The 12,823-nt window shown below is 44.1% G+C and overlaps 1 protein-coding gene across 1 annotated transcript; it reads right to left on the bottom strand.

Annotated features, from left to right (window-relative positions):
- Positions 1 to 2,508: 2,508 nt before the first annotated feature.
- On the bottom strand, positions 2,509 to 10,687 carry LOC100273649 (uncharacterized). The gene is made up of 10 exons (NM_001360287.1): positions 10,218 to 10,687; positions 9,940 to 10,119; positions 9,738 to 9,840; positions 9,625 to 9,655; positions 9,109 to 9,154; positions 8,736 to 8,888; positions 5,892 to 7,896; positions 4,162 to 5,497; positions 3,061 to 3,144; positions 2,509 to 2,900 (listed from the first exon to the last, which is right to left on the bottom strand). Exons 1-10 carry the CDS (start codon positions 10,274 to 10,276, stop codon positions 2,836 to 2,838), a joined length of 4,062 nt encoding a protein of 1,353 aa, NP_001347216.1. The 5' UTR covers positions 10,277 to 10,687; the 3' UTR covers positions 2,509 to 2,835.
- Positions 10,688 to 12,823: the final 2,136 nt, after the last annotated feature.

The following is a 12,823-nucleotide window of genomic DNA, read 5'->3' as shown; positions in this document are numbered from 1 at the left end:
CTCTATTTAAACTGGTTGTTGCATTCGATCTCAGCATGTCTACCATGTAACATGCATAAATGCATTTCTTATGTTGAATGAGAAACCACAATTCCAACCCCCGCGTCGTCTCCCATGAGGTGGCTCAGGCAGCACCAAACCCTAGTCGCCGCCGGTCCTTCCTCCTCCCCTATCCGTCTTGACGCCACCAGAGAAAGTACCCCGAAAGTCCCAAACATCTTGTGATGATGGTGGCGGTGAGGTCCTCGCGTCATCGCAACTTCAGGCCTCGCATGCGTGGTGGACGTTGCCACGATGGGTGCCCGCGTCTGCGCCCCTCCCCTCCTCAATCAAACAACTACAATTTCAAAATTAACCAAACTAATCCCACATTTTGGTATATCTTGCATATTTTCAACATAGACTCTAATGTCTTGCTTAAGGCATTGATCGTTTGAACCATCACTTTGTCTAAGTTCAAGTCCACCTTCCATCCATTTGAGCTATACCTTGTATACTAGCAAACAACATTAGTACAAATGATCATGTTGTTAATCAAACACCGAAATCCAAATATAATTGCCCATAAAGTCCATTTTCATTACAATACAAGCCAGTAAAGGGAACCAAACCACTAAGGGTGTGTTTGGTTTGAGGAATGAGGTGGTCCATCTTCTCACTCCTCATTTTTTATTTGGTTTGTGAAATAGAATAGTTGATCCATCAACATCTCATTCATCATAAGCTAATAACTAGTATATACACGAGGAATGAGTTGATTCCACCAAAATTTATGGGATGAACTCATGATGCATCACCTTATGAAGCATAGGGTGGCTCCACTGACCAAACACACCCTAAGTGTTTCTACTACCAGGAGCACCTCGAGACCCTAGGGGACATGAGTTTTAGATCATTCTTTACTACTAGACGTGCCCTAGGTCCTAGACCATTTTTGCGAACCACGGTTCTCGAAACAAAAATGTGGGACAGTGGGAGTGCCCCGAACCTCAAAGTACCTCGAGATCTCGGGGGGGGGGGGGGGTCGAGGCCTCATGGTTGCTCCAATTAGGACGCCTAAGTCTGAAATAGTTTCTCCAAGTGGTGGGCTTCTGTGCTTGTTAGAGCCAAGGTAGTTTTCGAGGGCATGGGCTCCAAAGAATGGGGACCATCAATAGATGGGTCCCACAATGGTTTTCTTCATTAGGATCCTATAATACATCTTGACAACATTCGAGGAACACCTGATGACTTAAGTCTGAAATAGTTTTATTCCTTCGAAGAGGCCTAATATCAGGTTCCCTGAGAGCTTGTTCGGTTACGCCAATCTAGAAGGAAATTGGAGGAGATTAAATCCTCTCCTAGTCAAAAATGACTAGGAGTTGACTAGGAGGGGATTTAAATCCCTCAAATCTCCTTCGAGATTGGCGTAACCGAACAAGGCCTGAATTGGTGGGGCTTTCGTGCTCGTTGGAGCCAAAGTAGGTTTCTGAGGCATGGCTCCCAAGATGGGAGATTGATCAGTAGCCAGCCCCCACAGTAATTTTACGTTTTGGTTATGTTCTTCAAACGTTGACAAGTGTATATAGAACTGTATTGTTCGATATATTGGGGTGGTGCTAGCAAATGTGTACTCTATTAATAAGTGTTGTTTGGTTGACATATTTGTAACATAATGGATAACTGATAACGTTAAACCATATTTGTTTAAGTCCAACTCATATTTGTTTAACTTCAACCGTAATCAGATATCATACTAGAGATTGATATCGATCTATTCAAACTTGTTACCACCGGTACTCGAGTGTGAATCATTATCATTATCATTTACGTTATTCCGACAAAAATAGCACCTAAGTTGAGATGGTTTGCATGCTGCTATTCTATGCATAGCAATGTTCAGATGTTCAGAGCTATATATACCTACGCGCCACGTTACATATCCATTCAGATTTCAGAGCTGAACAAGCAGGGGCACACCCAGATTTCGTCGTGCAACTAATTTCTAAGAACAAAATCTTTATCTCAGCTACAAGTACAATTCAACCGGTGACGCAAAGCATTGACGGCGATCTTGAAACATGCGAATCCAGTGACGAGAAGGACGAGGAAATTCATTTGACTGAAAGGAGAGCCCTTGGCTCCAATGCAGAGGCCAAATGAGTAGGGAAGGGACAAAGTAATGTGATTGATTCGCATGGACGGTGGCAAGGTGCAGCATGATCAATCTACAGAGCCTAGCCTCCACTCCACTCCACTGGGCTGGGGCTCAACCTAGGACACCTACCAACATGGATCCGAGGACCGAGAGGATGGCAGTAGCCAGTAGCAGTGTAGCCACTGCACACAGCTACAGCATATAGCACCGACTTTAGGGCTGGACAAAATACTTGTATCTTGTGAGCTCGCTCAGCTCTTGGTCAACTCGGCTCGACTCTCGTTTCAATTTTGTCACAAACTCGTTTCAATTTTATCACAAGCAGAGCTAGCATCTCAGGTGGTTTGCTATAGTTGGCAAAATTACCATATATCTTGAATTTGTGATATATGTGAATGAAGAAACAAGTTGAGAGGGAGATACAGATATATCACAAAAACAATGAAAAAAAATACAGGAGTCCTGGGCCAGTTGAAAGAACAGATTGCAAAAGTCCAACTCTACACAGGGGAAAAAAGAATAATCAAACGGCAACAATGGAGAGAGCTCAACTGGTAGCTTATATGAACCGCCATAGATACACAATATATATATAATCACAAGCTAGCAGCATCCACGTACCACCCTGAAAATTTGATAACCATACCTAACTTGACAAGATATTTTATACACACCACACCTCTGGTGTCTTCTGAGGATCACCTGAGCCTGGCATCACCTCCCTTGCTTCGGAATGTTGACAGGGAGAAGAAAGAACGCGGCGCTGCATTTTGAGGATAACACGTTTTAGAGAAGATTGTGGCTTCGAGAATAATAAGTAATAACTTGTGGTAAATACACGAGAATAAGAACCAAGATCTTCAAATTATATGCATTTAATGAGCAACTTAGCATAAGCATACACATGTTTAGAAGCTATATACCTTTAAGAGAACTTCCAGTCAGCTGATCCTCCCTCAATCTGAAATTTGCAGGTGGGTTTGGAATGGAGCTGCGTAGTGATTGTTCTGCAAATTAAGGACCTTCATCAAGCTTCTGGGCTTGAATAAAAAAAATGTGTGGCAAGAGTTAAAATTGGACAGTAACCAAAGGATATACAGGCTTACAGGTCCCTTAAGATTCAGAAGTCCGAGCTAATAAACCCCTGCGAGTGCTGTTAAGGTATGATAGCCAGGGGTATTAGCGTAATCCCCTAATCTAGTGTTTTCCTCCTGTGTCTATCATGTACTCTATGTATAACATCACTGGGCCTCCATATCATCATGATCCAGTGATCCACGGAAGTTACTGCTTTGGGGGGATTACAATTTTAACATCTGGGCCTAGTTACTAGGGTCAATAGTTTTCAAAGGTTGTATCTTACTCCTCCCGAGCCATTGCAGGGAGGATCCTCAGGCCATGCTTCACAAAAAGAAGTTATTGGATTCTTTCGGATAGCACTGCAGGGATTGCATAGGAAACATTACAGCTCTAGCACCTTTTTCCCTTTCTTTTTCAAAATCCACACATTCGAAATGTTGCATCCACTAACATGATCTAGGGAGCGACATAACATGTGCATCATCAATGCAAAGTGCATTAACAGAGGAACGTCCACCAGGTCACTCACTCTTAACAAACTGAAGTATGAACAATATACTGAACTACTCAAGCCATAAGGCAGAACCAATGGCCCAGGGTTAGTGCGCATAACATCAGCCAAGAATAAGAGGTTATATCCTAGGAATACCTCATCGAGAATGAGTAATGCTCAGAATAGCTGTTCCAACAGTTTCAATTTTGTTCGGGTAGATGGAGAACAGAAATCTTAAGTTATCAATTAAATTGTTTGCCAACTCATAGACATGGTTGGAACCTTCAGATACTTTTTTTTGAATTTTAGGAGTGTGATGACCATATTAGAAAGGCCCATTTCTTTAAACTTTATCTAGTGCAAATAAATTGTGGGAATAGTATTTTGAGAAGCATACTAACTAATTTAATGACAACGAGAAGACCTTTTACAGAATTAGAAAGTCAAATACCTTGTTCAGAAAAAACCTCGTTCTCAACAAAACCGTCATATGAAGCAAGATAACCCATTCGAGACTTTCTGAAATCATCAGAAGATCCTACTACCAGATCCCGTCCATCTTCCATGTCATCATCACATTCTGAGGCAGTGGAGGCAGATACCCAATCATTTACTAAACCGTCACCGCCTCTAGTCTTCCTACCAAATTTCCACAATTTCTTCAATCCTTTGGAAACATCTTTGCGTGGCTGTTGAGGTGCATTGACACCAGCAAAAGGCATCTGTGCACTGCCCCACTTTTTCCGCATCCGAGATACATCAGCATCTGTTATTTCATCCAGTGAATGAGAATTCCATGGTGATGGACTTCCCGATGGTGAATCAGCAAAGGCGTCACCATCTGAATTATCATTCGTGTAAGGGAACAGCTGTGGAAGACGAGAACTCCAGGGTGCTGGAACATCACCAGCTGGATTGTGAACATTTCCTGTAAAAGCAGTGAACTTAGTACTGCCAATGGCAGGTGTTTTGCTTGGAAAATCAGCATCACCGTTTTCTGACCCTGGGTCATCTGAATTTCCAAATTCATGACTCACTCTTGGGTTCTCACTGTCAGAATCAGCAGGAAAGTCACTTTCTCTAAGATTTTCTTCCATGCTTTCATATTCTTCCTCTTCTTTGGCATCATCAGGGGAATCCTCTTGCTGATCTTCAAAATCACCACTGTCACCATGCTGGAGGGCATTCGCCATCATGGCAGCTGCAGCCTGAAATCCAGCTATACCAATAACAGGGTGAGTCCCATTGCCTTTCCTAAGAAAAGGCTTTGGTGGACCCGATCTACGGGTACTGTAAGCAAAAGGTCCCTCTGATTGATTCTTGGAAATTCTTGAGGGAGCCCAATTGTAAATATCATCATTCCCTGACGAAATGTCCTTAAGCTCATCAGGAATTTGGTTCTTCCTCATAGATTGTGACCTCCTCGATTGATCTTCTTTCAATATGCTCTTTGACTCTTCAATAATACTCTTGCTACGGGCAAAAGACTTTTGCTGAACTCTTGCACTCACTCTACTGACTCCAGGTGAAGGCTTTGTATTTTCTTTTCTCAAGTCAGAAAAACTGGGGACAGACTGTGCGAGAGGATTTTCTGGTGGATTCCTGCGATTAGCATAACCAGAGCTTGCGGTTCTTGATGAACGTTTATGGATAGGACCAGCAGATGCATTTTGGGTAGAAGCAACTTTATTTGAAAAATGCTTTCTGGAATCAGCACTCCTGGAAGAACCATCACCAGATAGGTAGTCACTATTCATTTCCTCTTCCACCAAGAATGAGCCAACCCCCTGCAAATGGCAAAGAAAATTAAATGCAAGAAAGTAAACTCCATATTCTGCATTATTCCAGTGATCCACAACATTGTAATATTGCATGTGAAGGGTAAGTCTGCTGCAGTGGTGAGAGCCGTCTCACTGAGTCACCAGATCGTGAGTGTGAAACAGCCTCTTTGCATTTGCGGAGGAAGGCTTACCTCAGTTTATCCCTTCACCAAACCCTACTCACGAGGGAACCTCCGCCTTCCGGCACAAGGTCTATCCTTTTTTCCCCACGACATTGTATGTAACTATAAGACTAGGTTTGCGTATTGCACATAATGTGCATGTTAAGCATTTTTTGTTACAAAAAAACTTTAGTCGCTTTTTATGTGTACTAATTAAATATAATTCAAATATTCAATACCTGATCTTTATTTTTTCTTGCTGATCGCGAAGGAGGAATCTTCTGAGAACAATGGGAAACATAAGTTGAGTCAGGGACATCTGCAGACCGAGAGAATTTTGTAAGCAACTCAGCCTTGCTCCGTTCTAGGCTGTCATGCATAGCCTTTAACATTGCTTCCTTCTCCTCTCTCTGCAGCTTCCAGCCTTCCTTCAGTTTTGCATCCCTCTTCTGCATATAATGCTCATAAAACTTCCCTCTCGACTCTTCTAAACTTAGAATGCCAAGTTTTTGTGGTGTGCTAATGTTAAATTCTTGATTATTCACCATCTTCAGAAGCTCACCGGCATCAAAATCATTGACAGTTATACTCTCCTTTACAACTTGTTTTGTATGAATTGTCTCATGAAGAACCATTGTCGGCTTTACCTCACTCACCATAGGTGTGCTTTCAACCTGCACATCTGTAGGTTTACCTCGTCGGGAGGATGTTAACTTGTGTTCAGCAAATAATTTCTCCAACTCATTGGCCTTCATTTGCAATTCACCATGCCGATCTTGGTTCCCTTTTCCTGGTCTTGTCACTCTAGCCTGCAAGTTTAGTTCCTGATCGGTAATGGATGATTGCCTGCTCAAATTTTTTCCCTGACGACCAGAGCAATCTGAATCAGAACCAGCTGTAACCTTTTTCCCTACATCTTCTGACTTCCGTGGTAGACGATTCCGCTGCAAACTAACGTCACGGAACTCAGTTTCTGTAGAGGCAATCGCATCCCTAACAGATGAGCCTTTAGCATTAGCTCGGGAATTGGATGAGGCTTTTGGTTTAGGATTAACACCACCAGATACCCTTCCAAATGATCGTGAAGGCTGATCCTTCCTTCCAGTCACTTCTGCTTCAGTGTGAATATCTTTTGTATGGAGACCTCTAATATCATTCTGGGGAATCTGTTCACTTGCAACTGGTACTTCATGAGCAACAGCTGTGATTTCCTTGTCTATCATGCAGACATGCTCCTCTGACGATGCACTAGTTACAATAACTTTATTTTTCAGCAAGGCTTCTTCAACTGACTTTGCAGAAGATTTTAGACGGTCTTGAGTGGAAACATTTGAAGTAGCATGATTTGACATCCTTGTGTGTCCTTGAATAACCCCCGGTTCTTTCCCAAAGGATGCTTCACTTTCAATGCTAGAGTTCATAACCATGTCGTTTTCTGCACCATCACCATATATACTCTCTTTATGAGGAGCAAGTGTATTACTTAAAATTGAGGGTGGGCACAAATCTGTGGTGGCCAGATCCATTGGTACATTATCCTTTTGACAAGGCCAAGAGTGTGACGTGATTGAATCCTTCTGTCCATTAGAGTCCTCATTAGCTCTTACTTTAGAGTCGGCCTCCAAATCAGTAGATGTTGGAGTCCCGGCAGGAGTTCCATTATCCTTTTTGTCATTTAAGCTACTACTCTCATTGTTGCTGAGGTCAATACTCATGTCGCTAACACTGCTCCACCTTCTAACTAACTTCTCCATGGAGGCGCCAGAAGGAACCCTGCGGTGCTCACCTTTCCCTGGAACCACTCTACCAGTACCGGCAGAGTTGCTGTTACCAGAACTTGGAGTCTGCTCCTTTTTCTGGCTCTCAAACATGTTTATCCTGTCCTTCACACTCAGCCGCCTTGAAAGCTCTCCTTTAGAAGGTGCAGGAGACGCATCTGTTTCTGCTTCTTGTTTATCTACTGCTTGTTGGATGGTTGGCTTGGGTTGCTGTGCTGCAGCAGATTCTAAACCTTGGATGTTGCTTAGTCTGTGGACCTGAGAGCCACTTCCACTGACTGTAGATTTGTTCTTGGATTCACTGAGATCAACTAGTGGTTCATCTATAGACATGTCTGAACTCGAAGAACCACGGACATTCCCATCGTCAAAGACCTTCCAGTGTGATGAAACTGCTGGCTGTGCAGTTTGAGGACTGATGTCAGGACGCCGCTGGCAAAGTGACATGAACTTTGTGCATGCTTCGCTGCACATAACACGTTTAAGTTGTTATACATGCCCAAATATTACTCAACAGGAAAGACAATAAATGGGGAAAAAATAAAGAAAAGTGGGCAATGAATAACTTCGCTGTTGCCATCGCAACCAGCAGTGTAACAATAGATCTCACAGCAGATTGTTAAAAAAAAAAGGTGCCGGAGCCTCCCACATGAGTGGGATCTGGAGAAGGGATAAACTGAGACAAGCCTTTTCTCGCAAATGCAGAGAGGCTGCTTCAAACCCTCGACCTAGTGACTCAGTAAGACAGCTCTCACCACTGCACCAGGCTTGCCCTTCTACATACTGGTAATCCCAAGAACTTCCTTTCCATGCAAACTTCCCCGCTTCCCCAAATTTTAATTGTAAATTATCTAACTTTATGCTTTACATCTACCCCAAATCTAGACTGTTACTTTCTTAATTATGGCATACTGTTTACAAACTATTCATGCAAGATTTACCACACGATGAAATGGCTTTCAAATTTCAAAATACAAGGAAGTTGTAAAACTAAATTATCCTTTGCTATGCAACTAGAGGTTGTACATATCCTAAATGAGACTTCCCTGCTTCACATAACCTAGGAAATGAGTAACCTGTACACAATATTGCTGCTTATGTTACAGGATATAGGTTATGCAAAACCTGCAGCTTCTTTAACATTCCACCAGCTCTTAGAACCAGAATGGGGTGTTGTGTTGTATTACAGGACTGGCTTCGTATATGATTATTAATTTCATTTGGGTACAAATATTACTTATGAGCAACAATATTAAGCTATAACTATATACCAGAATTTTGAGACTGGCAAGTTTTAATCATTACCTCAGCCGACTGGCACCAAAATGGTTAGCAAAAAGAATAAGCTCAGATACACTGATAGGATTGAACCCAGCAGAGGATGCTCGAGAACAAGCTGCGGCCAGATCTTGTTTAAGGGAACTTAGACGCACATCAATTGCCCTAAGAAGTTCTTTCCTGCACAAGAATTGAACTCGTAATATTGCAACTATTAAATTACAAAGCACAAGAGTGCAACAGCCAAAAATGGGCAGCAGGCCTAACAACAACTGCACACAGCATGTCCTATGATGTAACAACAAATTGATTCGATAGGTCATGCTAGACTCAGATAAATCAAGTTATGTGGAAAAGAAAAAAACAATTGAATAAGAACAAACATGACAAAGAAACTTACTTTGTAATATCTGCCGCCGCTGCCGCTGAGGCTGTAACATTTTCAGCTGCCAATAAGCATGGCCAGAGATTACATAAACTAGATTCAGTAACAGAAGATATGCAAGATTGTACTAACAATGCGACATTATATCAATATTCAATAACTTCACAGAACAGTTACCAACTAATTACAGCATTTATGTCTTTCCTGAATTAGACGTAGATTGCTTCCAATGCAAAGCTGGTGCTATCCGATGCATTATTTCATAGTCAAGAGTTCCTAAAATTCCATGTGGATCAATTATCCCAGTTATATTCCTACCTATATTTTTCCTTCTTTTCTTCTGATTTTACCATCAATGTGTATTTGAAATTTCAGTGTCGATCAAGCTAACTTGGACTAAATTCCCCCAAAGTAAAAAAGTGCAGAGAAACATTACCAGGTATGAACATAGATGAACTAAGCTAGCAATATTCAAACCCCAATTGACAATAGAAGGGCGATCCAAACACTAGATAAAATCATCCTACATACCAGCTCCACCTGAAGTAGCATCTCCAGTACCCTGAACAAGGTACAGAAATTTTAGGCAACAGCTACATCGAGAAACAGAAGGCGAAAAACACAAACAATTGCATGGCACTTACTCCCTGCGCATAAATCTTCCTGGCCCCTTCCAGCTGCGACATCTCCAGATCATAGGTGTTCGCCAACTCCAGCACCTCCGGTGTGCTCACGAAGCGCACGAACCTGGTGGCACAGTCCAAGCAGCAAACAAACATCCATCAGAATCCAATCTCTTCGGCACCGCCAACCCATGAACCGCCGGATAAGCCACAATCAGCAGACCTCTCAAGGGTGCCCTTGCTAAACCACGGGGCGGGCCGCTCCAGCTGCAGCCGGATGGCCAGCGGCGGTGGCTGAGCCGACGCCTGTTCCTCCGCAGCCCGCAGGTGCGCCACGAACGGCTTCACCGACCCTGACGCGATCTTCTCCGTCCGCCCATTGCCGCACACCACTAGCTCGCACCTGCGCAGAGACCCGAAGGGGGCCGCGTTTAGCGCACAAGAACGACACGAACGCACCAAATGGGTGGAATTTTCCTTCCTAGCCTCTCTCTTTCTCACCGCTGACGCCGAGGGGATAGCTGGAAGAGCGCGAGGTCGAGCGGCGCATCGGCCTCCATGGCGGCCACCACCACTGCTGCCGCCGCCGGCGAGCACGGATCTGGCGGATCCCGGACACGAACTCCTCCCGCCGCCGCAACCTCCCAAGAAACGCCGGAACGGCCGCGTGGGGCGCCAATGCAGCTCCCGCGGCGACAAGATCGCGGCTTGCGCCTTCGGCGGCGTCTGCCGGACCGTGCTGCGGCGGCCCGGATCTCGCCGGCGCGTAGCCGAATCCGATGAGCGCGCGCGTGCGTGCTTGCGACGGGGGGTTAGCGGAGTGGAAGAAGGGAGGACTAGAGAGCAGCACCACTGCGTGTTTGGCTATTTGGTGGTGGTGGTGGTGGTGGTGGACTCGACTCGACTCACCCTCACGGCCTCACTGGTGGCTGCTGGCTGCTGCAGAGGAATGTTGAAGACTTGAAGCTAAAATAAAGAAGAAGAAAAAAGTGGGGGTATTTGAGAGAGATTACTAGCTTGATGGCTGGCTAAAGTGTTTGTGTGATTGTAGACGTTAAGCTCTCTTTAGAGACTGGAATACGGACAAAAGAACGTAGGTGGAGCTGAAGGGCAGCTACTTTTGGTTCTCTCACGAGGATACAACACGGCAACGGCATCAAGGGGACTCTGAGCCCTGAGGAGATGTAGGCCTGGCTTTTGAAGTTTGTTGGAGGGATTTCTGTTTGAAAAGGACCACATTTGATAACACAAAGATATTAACAGGAATCATCTGGTGGTTCATATATCATAGCTAAGGTCAAATAAGTATTATATAATTATTACTTGGAGCTATAAATAATGTTTAAGTTTGTGTTTAATTGGTCAAATAAATGCATATTTGGGTCACCGGGTTTCAAATTTAGCAAATTCCACTTTTGTTTGGCATCTCTATGGAACATGATGCACCAATAATGAAGTGTGCCGTGCAGCGACTGGTAGTTTATGCTACATTAATTAAGCTTTGGTCATAAGCTTTTATAGTACGTACTACTGGGTGATTTCGTGAGAGTTATCTTAAGCTTTTATAGTACTACTTAGGTTGTTAAATTAATTTGATGCCCATAATAGCTTTTTTTTGCTTAGCCTATGGAAAATACTAGCCTCATGCGTGAGCTCGCAAACGCTCTAGTTTTTTTCCCCTCTCTGCGTGTTCTATTTATCATGTTCTGAATGAATGATATTCACAAACGTTCTGAAAAGCTCGCAAACGCTCTAGTTTTTTCATCTTTTACGGATACGTCGACTGCACTAAAACAATGTCGATATCCACTTTGATCCACTGTATACTGAACAGCCGCTGCTACTCTTGTACTCCTCTCTAGCTTTACTGTAGATACTTGCAGCAGCAGCAGCAGCCGTTGTGAAGGGCAGGCTGATTGATTAATTCCTGCCAGATGAAGAACCGTTGCTTAGACTAACCTAGTCGTGCTTAACTTTTCACCAGACTTCTTTTATAGTATATTATCTCATAGTCCTTTTTCTAGTTTTTTATTATAATAAACAAATTCCCCAAAATCTAAGCCTTGCTGTTGACTGACTGACTGCAGAGAAAACGAGGGGACCATGGAGAGAAAAATTGTATATACGGGTCGTACGGAAGCTTAAAAACACAGTAAATATCAAATCAAAGTGACGCAACTCTGATGCTAATTTCCCATCTCCCTCTCGTCGGTGAAAGTGAAACCAACTCAAGCAATTGCGAAATCCAATCCAAGGAGTGTCGTCGTCCAATGGCAACGTGTCCATGCATGTCAGCCGGCCCCCCTAGCCCTAGGGAGAGAGAGAAGAACAGCACAGATCCAAAGCTCTCTAGTTCACTCAATAACAACTGTTAGTCGGTCTTAGTCCAATGGCAACCTGTTTCGAATCATATGAACAGGGCTGGGGAGACAGGAAAAGCTGACAAGTGTAAGTGGTACTACTAGCCGAAGAAGACGACGGGGTGGTTGGCATATTAAGCTCACAGATCACCCGACGCAGTCTCTTTCACCTCAGATCACACTAGATTCTGCATCAAGATTTCTAACAAACTCTGGTTTATCCATTAATTTAGCTTCGAGTGGTGGTTTCTGTTCGAACCCAAAATGACCGTGCGGACGGTCCGGCCCGGAGGCCGGACGGTCCGCGGTCCGGACCGTCCGCGGTGGTGGCGCGGACGGTCCGCGCATGCGCAGAGTCAGTTAGGGTTTCTAGTTTCTCGCGGGATTTGTTACCTAAAACCGCGGGATTAACTCGGAAATCAGTTGGAAGCGGATCCAGACCTCCCCTTTATATAGATGAAGGGCTACGGCCGATTGAACCCCCAACAATCGAACCAATACAACTTCTATCTCGCATTTATTTTCAGCACAATTAGGAGTAGTTCTAGTCTAGTTCTTGTCTAGTTTAGGTTTAGCCTTCCAATCCCCAATTCTTCGTCTCTCTTCGACTCTACGTCGATTAGAGGAGTCTAGGTCGGCCGGCCCGAGCCTAGACACCACCTAGGATCTCTCCTCCCCGACGGGGTCCCTCCCGGGAGCGAGATCCAGGCGCCGTCGGCGGTCTTCCGCCGCCCCTGCGCACGCGCG

Source organism: Zea mays, chromosome 7, assembly GCF_902167145.1.
Source record: "Zea mays cultivar B73 chromosome 7, Zm-B73-REFERENCE-NAM-5.0, whole genome shotgun sequence".
In the NCBI taxonomy this organism is placed as follows: Eukaryota; Viridiplantae; Streptophyta; class Magnoliopsida; order Poales; family Poaceae; genus Zea; species Zea mays.
This window is presented reverse-complemented; position numbering and strand designations above follow the sequence as displayed.